Raw genomic sequence first — 13594 nt, 5'->3', positions numbered from 1 at the left:
CCTTCTTACTCCATATTACTCAAATAGGCTATCTTAGCCTATTTACATTTCTCATTGTACATGATTAATTAAGCGCCGGGAGCTTTACCTTCTTGTTTGTGTACCCAAGGGGAACAGTTCCAAGGAAAATGGTTAAATCAGGAAACCATTTTTCCGATCAACATTCTGGAACTAAGGGCCATATAAAACGCCCTTCTGGAGGTAGTGGATAACTGGGAAGCAGACTTCCTCAGCAGACACAACCTCCACCCAGGGGAGTGGAGCCTTCATCCGGAGGTGTTCGGGTGCTTGACACATCGGTGGGGAATTCCACAAATAGACATGATGGTCTCTCGTCTCAACAAGAAGCTCAAGCGGTATTGTTCCAGTTCGAGAGACCCACAAGCAGTGGCGGTGGACGCTCTGGTGATTCCATGGAACTACCAGGTGGTGTACGTGTTTCCACCACTTCCATTGATCCCAAGAATTCTCAAAAGAATAAAAAGGGAAAAGGTGTAAGCTAGTCTCATTGCTCCAGACTGGCCAAGAAGGGCCTGGTACGCGGATCTACTGGAGATGCTCCTAGAGGACCCGTAGCCTGTAACTCTTCATGAGGATCTTCTACAACAGGGGCCGTTCGTCTGTCACAACTTACCATGGCTACGTTTGACGGCATGGAGCTGGACATCAAATTCTAACCCGGAGAGGGATCCTGGACAGGGTTATTCCAACCATGATACAAGCCAGAAAGGGGGTAACGTCTAAACATTACCACCGTATTTGAAAAACATACGTCTCTTGGTGTGAGAACAGGAAATTTCCTGTGGTGGAATTTCAACTGGGACATTTTCACTTTTTTCTGCAGTCAGGAGTGGATGTGGGCCTATGTTTGGGCTCCATAAAAATCCAGATTTCGGCCTTATCTATTTTCTTCCAGAAACAATTGGCTTCCCTCCTGGAGGTTCAGACATTTTTGAAGGGAGTTCTGCACATCCAACCACCCTTTGTGCCTCCTATGGCACCTTGGGATCTCAACGTAGTGCTGCAGTTCCTGCAATCGGAATGGTTTGAGCCTTTCAGGATGTTGACATCAAGTTTCTTACATGGAAGGTCATCACACTGTTGGCCTTGGCATCAGCAAGGTGTGTGTCGGAGCTGGGGGCGTTGTCTCACAAAAGCCCCTATTTAATTTTTCATGAAGATAGAGCTGAACTCAGAAGTCATCAGCAATTTCTTCCAAAGGTGGTGTCTGCATTTCATATCAACCAACCTATTGTGGTTCCAGTGGTTACCAACACCTCTGCTACTTCAAAGTGCTTGGTTGTTGTGAGGGCTTTGAAGATCTATGTGAAGCGGACAGGTCGTCACAGAAAATCAGACTCGCAGTTTGTTCTCTATGATCCCAATAAAATTGGGTGTCCTGCTTCAAAGCAGTCTATTGCTCTCTGGATCAGCTTACTATCCAGCATGCTCATTCAATGGCAGGGTTGCTGGTTCCAAGATCTGTACAGGCCCACTCTATTAGGTCGGTGGGTTCTTCCTGAGCTGCTGCCCAGGATGTCTCGGCTTTACAGCTCTGCCGAGCAGCTACTTGGTCAGGTCCGAACACGTTTGCCAAGTTCTACAAGTTCGATACTTTGGAATCTGAGGACCTTCAGTTTGGTAAATCTGTTCTGCAGGAACCTCAGCACTCTCCCACCCGGTTTGGGTGCTTTGGTACATCCCCATGGTACTAATGTGGACCCCAGTATCCTCTAGGACGTAAGAGAAAATAGGATTTTAATTACCTACCAGTAAATCCTTTTCTCGTAGTCCGTAGAGGATACTGGGCGCCCGCCCAGTGCTTCTTGTTTTCCTGCACTGTTACTTGGTTCAGTATTGTTGTTGGTTCAGCTGTTGCTGTTCCTGTCCATGTTTGCTTAGCATGGCTTTCCTCTTGTTTGTGTGTGCTGGTTCGAATCTCCCCATTGTTCTTTTAAATCCTTCTCTCAAAGTATGTCTGTCTCCTCGGGCACAGTTTCTAGACTGAGTCTGGTAGGAGGGGCATAGAGGGTGGAGCCAGCACACACTATTGATTTCTAAAGTGCCCAAGGCTCCTAGTGGACCCGTCTATACCCCATGGTACTAATGTGGACCCCAGTATCCTCTACGGACTACAAGAAAAGGATTTGCCGGTAGGTAATTACAGTAAAATCCTATTTTTTTTATAACATATTCATTTTTTATTGTATATGCATGTAATGTGTATGTAATTGATATTGTGCTATTTTTCGTATATTTTTTTAAAATAAATCAAATTTTCTATATAGATTCCAGAAGCACTCCCTTGATATTCTATATCATCTGTTTTTACCTCTAGTAATTTTTGTCACTACAGTGGTGATATTTGGGAGCTGCTCAGTAGCACTTTTAGTTCTATTGAGAGATCAAACAGAATTGGTGGTTATATAAGCACTAGGGATTGTTTGTTTGTGGATTGGGGGAACAGACTGTGTGTGTAGGGGACAGGCGGTGTGTGCATGCAGTGGGGGAACAGACTGTGTGTGTAGGGGACAGGCTGTCTGTATGTATGCAATGTGTGCAGTGGGAAAACAGACTGTGTGTGTAGGGGACAGGCTGTTTGTATGTATGCAGTGGGGGAACAGACTGTGTGTGTAGGGGACAGGCTCTGTGTATGTATGCATTGGGGGAACAGACTGTGTGTATAGGGGACATGCTGTATGTGTGTGTGTGTATGTGTGTGTGTGTGTGTGTGTGCGCGCATTGGGGAAACAGACTGTGTGTATAGGGGACAGGCTGTGTGTGTGTGTGTGTGTTTATGAGTGTGTAGGGCACAGGCTGCCGTAATGTGTAAAAGGGCACTCTACCTGGTGTAATGTGTAAAAGGAAGCTCTACCTTCCGTAATTTGTAAAAGGGGGCTCTACCTGCCATAATTTGTAAAATGAGGCACTACCTTCCGTAATGTGTAAAAGGGCACTCTACCTGCAGTAATGTGTAAAAGGAAGCTCCACCTGGCGTAATGTGTGACAGGGGCTCTTCCTAGCGTAATGTCTAAAAGGGGCTCTACCTGGTGTAATGCTGTACAGCGTAATATGAATTGGTATTATTTTGTAGCCACGTCCCTATTACTTTGCCACGCGCACTAGTCCTATTTAAATATGGGGGGGGGGCACCAATGCCCCCTTTCCGCTCTGTCCTGTCACTTGTCCATTGGGCCTCCCATCCCAGATCCCCCATAGGAAATGTCCAAATGGCCAAAATATAGGCAACTATGCATTTATTGGAGCATTGCTTCAGATTCAAGCTCCATAAGCAGAGACACTGCTCACAGTAAATCTCACTAATTGTAGAATATGAGAGTGCATATTTAATTTTGCACATAGATTGCTACACATCCAAGAATAAGACTGAGCATTCCACTTCCTAGTAGTATGTGATCATTTGCATAAACATATCCTAGATGAAGATGAACATCAACAAAAATGTGAAAATGTCACATCAAAGACACCTACTTTAGTACTACCGTGATCAAGGCTTCCATATCCCATGGGCTTATACACTTGTAGCATTCCTTGTAATTTCACCTGATTCACACGTTAAGGTTACTTGTATGGGTGGTCTTCAGTATGCCGGCTGTCGGGATGCCGGCAGTCGGGCTCCCGGCGCCGGTATGCTGGTTGCCGGGAGCCCGACCGCCGGCATACCATACCACACCCACTTGTATAACAGATACCACTAAATAGAACAATAAAGTCTGCAATTTGGGGCATTCACTGTATATTTCAGCAGTTATTAAGCACTTAACTGACAATTTTTCCCTTCAAAACCATTCATAACATTGTTTTTTTTATGTTTTAAAAAAGTTTAAAAAGTATTTTTTCAAATATTTAAATATTATTTTATGCACATCTGCAGAATGGATCTCCTTGTCAAAAACTGAGGGACCCTGTGTGGTGGCGCAGTTGCATGTGTTCTGACCATGCCAGTTAAGTGGTTAAACAACAAGACAGATTACCAGTTTGAAAATTCAATTTGCATACATTTTGAAACTTAACGTGACACATATTTAGGAAATTTAATTTCCAATAACTAACCTTGTAATGCAAAGGACTACAACACAGATTATAGCAATCTGAATGGTTCCAATCACTGCTGCTATTAAGACATACTGGAAACGCACTGGTCCAGGAACCACGTATAAAATATTAAAATCCTTCTTTTCACATTTTGAACCACTGTATCCTGCATCACATCTGCAAAGACATAAATATTTGTCAATTTTTATTATCTTTCAACCTAATTATGCATGTTACTGATGGAACCAGATGTAGATATAACTTATTAATTGGTCTAATGCAGAGAATAAACTTTATTTCTAAATCTTAGCAATCATACTACAGTAGACTGATGGCAGCTTCAGTAGACTTATAAAAGTGACGCAATTATTGCTCCGTGTGAAATGGTTAGCAATACAATTCACACTAATGTGAATTGCTAGGTTTAGTCCTTTGTGTTTTACGTATGTAAGTGTGCTTTTATTATTTGTATATGCAAGCAGGTCTGTTCCTGTAAATGTGTGCTTACTTTATGTGCAGAATGCAATGTATTGTAAAGGAAGTTATATCTTATTTAAATAATTTTAGAGTGTGGATGCTATAGGTGAGTTTTAATGGCGCATAGATTGCACAGACTCCAACGTACTGTACTTTAACATGCTGTATATATGGATCCACTTCCTTAGTTTAAATATCACCTATTGAAGCATTTTCTTCTGAGCACCTGCATATAATATACAAATTATTAGTAGGGAATATGATATATAGTATATACAGTAAACCTTTCTTAGTACATACTCCTTCCTAATGTCTATCTGGTAGTATGAACTAATCCACCTATATAACACTCAAGATAGTTTGCACACTTTGAAATGTGAAGGTGAACTGTGAGCCACAGACTTTTAAACTCAAAATCAAATCTTAAATTCATGGTTATTCTGTGAACAAGTGCAGTGCTCTCAAACTGACAACATTCAATTGAATTTCTAACCAGTTCAAATTATTCATGCATCTCTGGTCAATTGTATGGATTTTATAAAACTGTCAGCAACACAGATGTGAATATTAAATTATGAAGAAATTAATATATTTATATGCTCAGCAAAATGCTCTATAGCTCTAATAAGACATAGGTATAATCGTGTGTTTCACTCAATTCTTTATTTCAGGGTTTAAAATAAAACAATTGTAATAACATTTAGAGCATCACTTGATCCTTAACTATATAAGATTCTTTGATCTTTAAATAGCTTATATAACATGTTGATTATTTGCACATATACTATTATGGTTTCCTTTAATTACTACTCATTAAAAGAGAAAAACAACAAAAGTTTTATTGTATATGTTATGTGTAAAATGCGCTGTCTTTGAAAAAAGAAATGAAACAAGGGATGACAACTGTCGATCACACGGGATGCAGTCAAGATCCCGCCGGACAGAATCCCAGCGATCGGAATACCGACACCGGAATCCCGACCGGCACAATCCCGACATATTCTCCCTCTGTGAGTGTCCATGACACCCATAGGGGGAGAATAAATTAGTGTGCCGAGCGTAGCGAGGCACCTTGCCCGCAGCGAGCCTGCAAGGGGCTGCATTGCGCTCGTCCCCCTGTCGGGATTGTGCCGGTCGGGATCCTGGTGTCGGTATTCCGACTGCCGGGATCCCATCCGGCGGGATCTCGTACTGATCCCGATCACACAATGGTAACCAAGTTACTGCACATCTATTTTTATTTATTATTTATTTATTGCCAGTTTCTTATATAGCGCAGCAAATTCTGTGGTGCTTTACAATTGGAAACAACAGTGATTAAACAAGACTTGGTAATAACAGTCATAGAGGTAGGAAGGCCTTGATCGCAGGTTTGCAATCTATAGGGAAATAGGTATTGATACACAGGAAGAGGTGCTAACTACTCCATAATGGTCACCAGATTGCAAAGGTTCTTGGTGGGCTGTATGATATGGTCACACAGCAATGTTGGCCAGTGTTCAGGAGGATGGGAAACTGAAGACAGAGAATATATGTGAGGATATGTGTGGACTGTACAATGGGGATGTAATAGAAAGTTTATGAAGGTTATGTGGGCAGCTCTGGAATTTGATAAGCTTGCCTGAAGATGTGAGTTTTCAGGGAACGCTTGAAAGTTTGAGACTAGAGAAGAATCTTATTGTGCATGGTAGGGCATTCCACAGAGTGGGTGCAGCCTGAAGAAAGTCCTGCATTCATGAATGGGAGGGAATAATGAGTGTGGGGTAGAGACATAGATTTTGTGAAGATCAAAATGGGGGTGGGGAGATATTTTGAGAAAAGCGAAGAGATGTACATTGGTGTAGTTTGGTTAATGGACTTGTGTGTGAGTAATAGTATTTTATATTCAATATGGTAGATAATGAGAGCATGGATTAGAGTTTTTGCAGTGTCTTGTGTAAGGTATGGTCACATTATGGAAATGTTTTTTAGATACATGTAAAATGATTTTGAGACAGACTGAATGTGGGGAACAAATGACAGTTCAGATTCATGGCAGCAAGCTTGTGGGGTAGGATTGATTGTCGAGTTCTCAACATTGATAGAGATATCAGGCTTTTAACCAAGGACGGACTGGGGTTACGAATTGGCCATGACATTTATGAATGTGTGTGCCTTCATAACATGGATGATTGCACATCACAGGGGGCGCACGAACACGGGGCATGGACCCGCGGCAAGTCCCCATTTCCCTTGATACAGACAATTCGTGTGGGGGGTGTGTGCGACACGGCTTACAGGGGCGTGCCACGAGTAAGGAGGCATTGACTCATTGCACGCCCCCATTTTCTTGGAGAAGCACGCTTCGGGCGGAGGGAAGCCAAACCAGAGAGTCGGAGGCTGTGCTGCATGCAGCCTTCCTGGCTCTCTGTGGGACCAGGCCAGCCCATCAGACCATTGGCTGTTCTGGCATATGCCAGAAGTGTCAGATGGGCAGTCCGGTCCTGATGGTAACTACTATTGGTCAGTGGAAATATAATTAATTCTGTTTGGAAATATGAAGTTTGAGGTGGTGAGAGGACATCCAAGATGAAAAGACAGAAAAGCATTCAGCAACACAGACCACCATAGATTGTGATAAATCTGGAGAGGATAGATAGATTTGAGTATCATCCACGTACAGATCCGCGTACATCTAGAAACATTACCAGAGCTATATTAAAGGTTAATATTTTCAATCTTGCTAAATGCAATGTTCTACGAGCACATGTATCATAAATCATTTTGGTTTAGTTGAACATTTCAGTTTTTGGCTCGAATACTGAATTTGGGATGGCATAAGAGCGGTATATCTTTCATTACTTGGTTGTCAAATTTAAATGAAATAATTTGACTCAAACTGCATTGTATTAAGAACAGAGGCTATGCACAAAACATGATATATGGAAATAAATAATAATATTCATCCTGAAGGTAAAGACTTAACATTGCACATCACATTTTAATCTGCAAATGATTAGTGTCTTGGTATAATATTTTTTGAAACAATTTTATGTCAAATTGCAATGAAAAAATAATAATCTACAAACAATTGATATTTCAGTATTGTGGCTTAATAAAGGCTTAATGCCTTGTACAACTTTATAAAACAAATTACATTACACACATACCTGTACTTAGTGAACAAAGAATTCACCAAACATGTTCCAATTTGATAGGGTTGTAATGGACGCATACTGAAGTGTATTACAAGAAAGGAATTAAGCACCCCATAGCAACAGTACGGTAACATAAACATTTAGCTACTGGCCAATGTGATACGACTGCTGAACACAATGGGGGAATTTAGGGGGTAATTCCAAGTTGATCGCAGCAGGATTTTTAAAAGCAATTGGGCAAAACCATGTGCACTGCAGGGGAGGCAGATATAACATGTGCAGAAAGAGTTAGATTTGGGTGGGTTATTTTATTTCTGTGCAGGGTAAATACTGGCTGCTTTATTTTTACACTGCAAATTAGATTGCAGATTGAACACACCCCACCCAAATCTAACTCTCTCTGCACATGTTATATCTGCCTCCCCTGCAGTGCACATGGTTTTGCCCAATTGCTAACAAAAATCCTGCTGCGATCAACTTGGAATTACCCCCTTAATTTAAGACGAAGTGTGCGAATTGCTATTTCCTCAGTGTTAATGCTTCGCCCAGCAAGCCAAATCCTTAATTAGCGTAAAAGTGCTTGCTATCCTATGGGATCACAAACACTATTGTGCGAGATTGGGCTGCTGCAAAGTGCAGCTGCTACCTCGCTGAATCGGCTGGGCAAAATCATTCACCCATAATTGATTTCCCCCTGAAAGTTTCATTAGATTTTAATAAAGTGAGAGTAGTTTTCTGCAGTCTTTAAACTATTTTAAAGTCTTACTGAAATAAGACACACAGACATCTTTTAATGATTTATTTAAAACCTACTGACACAGTGCGTATATATTAGCATAATATTGTAATATTAGGGACAATTCCATTTTTTACAATTGAAATCTGTTTAACTTTTTCCCCCAAAAAATACAGTACATGATAGTTAATTAAACGATTCTATTAAACACAAATTCTATAGTAGATTTTATTAAATCTCTCTAGTCTGTCTTTTGTTGCAGTTAGCTAACATTTTCCTTGCTCGATATTTCAGTTCCAAAACCATTTCTCTGCTCAGCTTCCACAGTTTCTATTTTGGTACCTACTGTATGTACACTGGCATTACTAGGGGGATGCAGGAGTCACAATTGGAGGGGTAATACCAAAATGCTGGCTCCTCCTCAGTGACTGGGAGCCGTGTACTGTACTGTGATGTTATGGTGCAGTGGCCAGATCCCCGTCACTGAGCAAGAGCATTCAGTGCGGGGAGAGTCTCTGGAGGTAGCCCAGCATCTCCGGGAGTGCTGGGAACACCTCAGAGAGTGATGAAACAGTGGCTTATCATGAGGCCACGCCCCCTTTTCACATGTGCAGGGTCTATTTGACACACTCACTGGGTGACACCACTGCCCACATATAATAGGTAACTTTAACATTCCATTTAATTATCCCTCATCCTGCACTAGTTCCATATTTTAATATTCATGCTTCCCTTAAGGCATGTTCCTGGAATTTATACCTATTTTTGTTGAATAACAGTAATATTGATATTTAATTGATTAAACCATTTCTGCTGCTTAAGTCAGTATTTCTACACTATTGTTCCCGTATCATGTGTATTTGGTAACCAGCAACTCATTACAGAAGTAAGTGATGACAGACATGGTCAAGGGAGTAGCAACAGAGAAGGAAGTGTCTTTCCTTTACTGAGCCTACTCCTGATGCTGATTTTATTCTGTAAATAAATATAACTCCATGATTGTAAACACAGATAGTATGATTGGCAGTTGAACACAGATCCATATGCACCACATAAAAATGAGATCTGTGAAAAATGTGTCAATTTATGCCCATATTTCCAGTTGAACATATCAAATACATATGGCCTCTTGTGCATGGAGAGTCAGAACTAGGGTGATCAGGTGTAAGTTACTGTAAGTACAGTAAGAGTGGGCAGAGTTAACTATACCGATGCATCCACTTTTGACTTACATTACAATTCTAGAAAGCAGATTTATGTGTGTGGGACTGGACTGGTTCTGTGTTGTTGATGCATGTATTTTCCCACAGACCTTATCTATGTTCCAGATTTAAAATTTTATTTTTTTTAATATATGAACAACTGAAACCAAAGCCTTTCCCAGATAGTTATGCTTGGTTATTCGTTTTCATTTAAACCTCTCTATTTGTTGCTAGAGATCAGAAAATCCCCTAAAATTCAGTTCATAGAATTATATAAACTTTCCAACTGAAAATGTAGGAGAACATTCATGTTTTCATGTTTCAATGCAAAAGCTTAATAATTCTGGGAAGCAATGTCATTTGCTATGAAGGACAGAAACAGTGACATTTCATGTCAACATACTGTAGAAGGTGTTTGGAGCAGGTTGTAAAAAGAGATATTGAGACACTTCTCTGGTTCCTTCAGACTTCTCTTTACAACTGTAATAACATAGGTAAGATTTCTTCCCAGTTTAACGTTTGTCCACTGCAGAAAATGAGAATGCAATGCTACTTTCCTCCGATTGCTGAATATAAATGTAAACAAGTATATATAGTGGAAGTTGCCCCAAAAAAACATTTTGGGTGTTTGTTAATATTTGCATTATAATGTACATTTTATTGTGTTTTACCAAAGCAATAGTTGTTTATAACAACTATACAATATTTTATTGGTAAAGATTATGTTGTTCTATGTTTGTACACCCTCTTTTTAAATATCACATAACAAATACATTTTTACAATTTTAAAAATATTTATATAAAAAAAATAATATTAAATTACCATACAGAGTACAAACTGTTGGTAAAGTAATTTTTTTTTCTATTTTTATATGGTTTTCCTATTGATTTTAAATGATTGATATAACTGTGCTATATGAGTTTACTTTTATTTATATTTTTGTTTTTCTTAAAGACAATTACTGTGCATACAGTATTTTTGAATAAAATTATAGCTAAATTTTGTATTTAATATTAACTCAGCTTCTCTGGTGTGTCAAAAAAGCTTGTGGAAATGTAGGATACACACAGCATAATACCCTCCTCAGGTAGATATGAGTGATGTACAGTAGTTGATGTACATCAGTTGAGTAAGCCGAATCATATCATTAAAGCAAAGCACTGATATCAGCCAAATAATGAAATATATTTGAATGTAAGCAAACATGTAAAATAATGGATAACAAATTTTCCTGATTATTTATTTGTACATACCTAACCTCCTCATCATATTATTATTGTTGTTGTTATTATTATTATTATTATTATTATTATTATAGCTGTACTTATTATCAATTTACAAGGTTCCACAATACTGTAATCCAGTGAAGAGAACTGTGACCAGGGCCGGATTATGCCTTTGGGGGGCCCAGGGCACTTGAGATAGGGGGACCCTACGACATTGCTGTGCCCGCTGCGGGTTTGGGGGATGGCCTAATCGTGGGAGACATGGCCACACCCCCCATATGCAAATTACGGGATCACATTTTTTTGCAGATATTGGCCCCTCAACCAGTGTGATCGCTCTCCCCCTACAACCTGCACAGGCATAAGAGACTGTTTATGCTGCTAAGTGATAGCAGCCTCCCTGCGCCACTACAGACCAGCCAGCACACAGCAACGTATACTGACTGGAGCACAATGCTGCCGCTATTGCTGTCAGGACTGGGAGAGCTTCAGAGCTGGTACAGAGATGCTTCAGCCAGGGGACCCCCTAAAACTGTGGGGCCCGGGGTGCTTACCCCCTGCCCCCCGTAATCCGGCTCTGACTGTGGCACCTTATAAATCAACTACAGTATAATAATGCTATTCTAGGGCACTGGAGAAGACAGAATCTACAGTACATACTGTAAAACAGGGACATACTGTACCAAGTTAGAAAAAAGCAGAGATAAAAACCAAGGGCAGGGAAGGCCCATCTCATCAGATAGCCCTAATTCTAGCTGAAGAAGGGTGTCACTAAAACAAGAGGAGCGAGTGTAGTTCAGACTTGAGATTAGAACAATTGCTAAAATGCATTTTTGTGTTGTAGTATATTCAGAGAACCTTCAAAAATGTGAAAGCTGTATAAGTGCCATGATAGGGAATTCCATAAGTGGCTAGTGGGCACAGCAGAAGTCTAGCTGGTGTGCTTGAGAGATTGCGAAGAGACATGCGGTGAACTACAGGACAGAGGTCGCTCTAAGAGGATGAGTTGGCAAATATCTTGAGATCTGATTTGAAATAGTCTGTAAAGCACCTTGAGTCTTGTTGGAGAAAGAGCGCTATATAAATAAAATTATTGTTGTTATTATTATTATTATTATTAATAGTGGTTTTACTGATAGTGAGGTAGATTTAAGGAGAGTCGGTAACTCTGGGAGGTGGGAAGGTGACAAGTTCTGTTTTGAACATGTTGTAACATTTGGATATCCATGTGGAGGTCACAGAAGAGATAGTTAATATAATAAACAAGGGAAAAGGTCAATGGAGTAAAGGCAGTTCTAGGTTTCATCAGTAAAGAGGTGGTACTGGGTTGTAGAATGAGCAAATTAGTTGCTGAAGAAAAAAGTGAACAGTAAGAAAATCAGAGGGGCCATTAACAGAGCCATGGGGTCACCAATAGATAATGGAAGTTGAAGGGAGGATGTAACAGATATTGAGGCACTAAAAGAGTGATTCAATAGAACCAGGAAAGAACTATGTCACAGTGCAATGTAATGCAGGAGAATAATGTAATTATTAGTAATTACTGAAAGCAGCAGGGAGGCTCAGGTGAAAGAGTATGGAGAAATGATCCTTATACTATCTTTTAAGCACTTATTAGTCACTTCTGTGAATGATGTCTTAGTCAAATGTTGTGGGTTGAAGTCTGAATGCATATAGTTGAGAATGGCATGTGAGAAGAAAACGTTACATTATTGTATACAGACTGGTCAAGTAGTTTGGATATAAGGTGGTAGAGAGAAAATCAGCAGTAATTGGAAAGAGATGTTGCATTAAGACATGGTTTACTTGTGATGTAGATGAATCTATGTTTAAACAATGATCGTTATATGCCAATAGATATAGAGGATGAACAAAGATGTTGTGAATGTGGATCCAGTAATAGAGATTATGCAGAGATTTGGGCAATAATGAGATTGAGGGGACAGGTTGTTGGGAGAGATGCTGAGTTGAGTGCAGAGATTTCATCCTTGATTACAGGATTGAATGAACAGTAGATTCAATTATGATAATTAGGGAAGGGGTGTGGGATTTGGCATGAGGAAATGTCTTGTCGAATGGTATTCATTTTGATTGTGACTTTACTGAAGATCCCAAAATCATAAGCAGTAAGGGAAGTGAGAGGTGATGCATGTGGGCAGAGATGTCAGTTGAAGGTGACAAAGAGGCATTGGGATAGCTTAGAAAAGTATGTGACTAATTCAGACCTGATTGCAGCAGCAAATTTGTTTGCAAAGGGGCAAATCCATGTGCACTGCAGGGGGGGGGGCAGATATAACATGCACAGAGATAATTAGATTAGGGTGTGTTATATTGCCTCTGTGCAGGGTAAATACTGGCTTTTTTAGTTTTACACTACAATTTAGATTTAAATTTGAACAAATTTGCTGCTGCGATCTGGTCTGAATTAGGCCCTATGTTTGCTTGGCAAGTTAAAGTTTTGCAAGATAAAATTATTCATTTACTGCAAAGTCTGCCGTGGATCAAGATTAACTCCAGTCGCATTCAGAATCTGTTCATGTTGCAGGCCTGTTTGGTGTGCTATGGTTGGAGTTTGGATTGTAAAACCCTATGCTGTATGTGTTCCTGTAGGTGCATTGTCTAGGGCTGCAGTGAGTGTTTTGTTGTATATACAGTAGACAGGGGTAGCTTCATTAGGGCAGGACAGCGTAGTCCTAAGAAAGTTATTGTTTTAATGGATCCAGCCACTAATTAGAGATGAAAATTCAGTTGATTTTTTT

The 13594-nt window shown here is 40.1% G+C and overlaps 1 protein-coding gene across 1 annotated transcript in view; it reads right to left on the bottom strand.

Moving 5' to 3' along the window:
- TMEFF2 (transmembrane protein with EGF like and two follistatin like domains 2) overlaps positions 1-13594 on the bottom strand; it is a 1119215-nt gene that overhangs the window by 25522 nt on the left and 1080099 nt on the right. The window contains exon 9 of the mRNA XM_063934150.1: positions 4075-4233. Within this exon, the coding sequence (XP_063790220.1) occupies positions 4075-4233 (159 nt within the window). The remainder of the gene's footprint in view (positions 1-4074; positions 4234-13594) is intronic.

Source organism: Pseudophryne corroboree, chromosome 7 (assembly GCF_028390025.1).
Source record: "Pseudophryne corroboree isolate aPseCor3 chromosome 7, aPseCor3.hap2, whole genome shotgun sequence".
Taxonomy (NCBI): domain Eukaryota; kingdom Metazoa; phylum Chordata; class Amphibia; order Anura; family Myobatrachidae; genus Pseudophryne; species Pseudophryne corroboree.
Note: the sequence above shows the minus strand (reverse complement) of the source record. Positions and strands in the feature narration are given on the sequence as shown.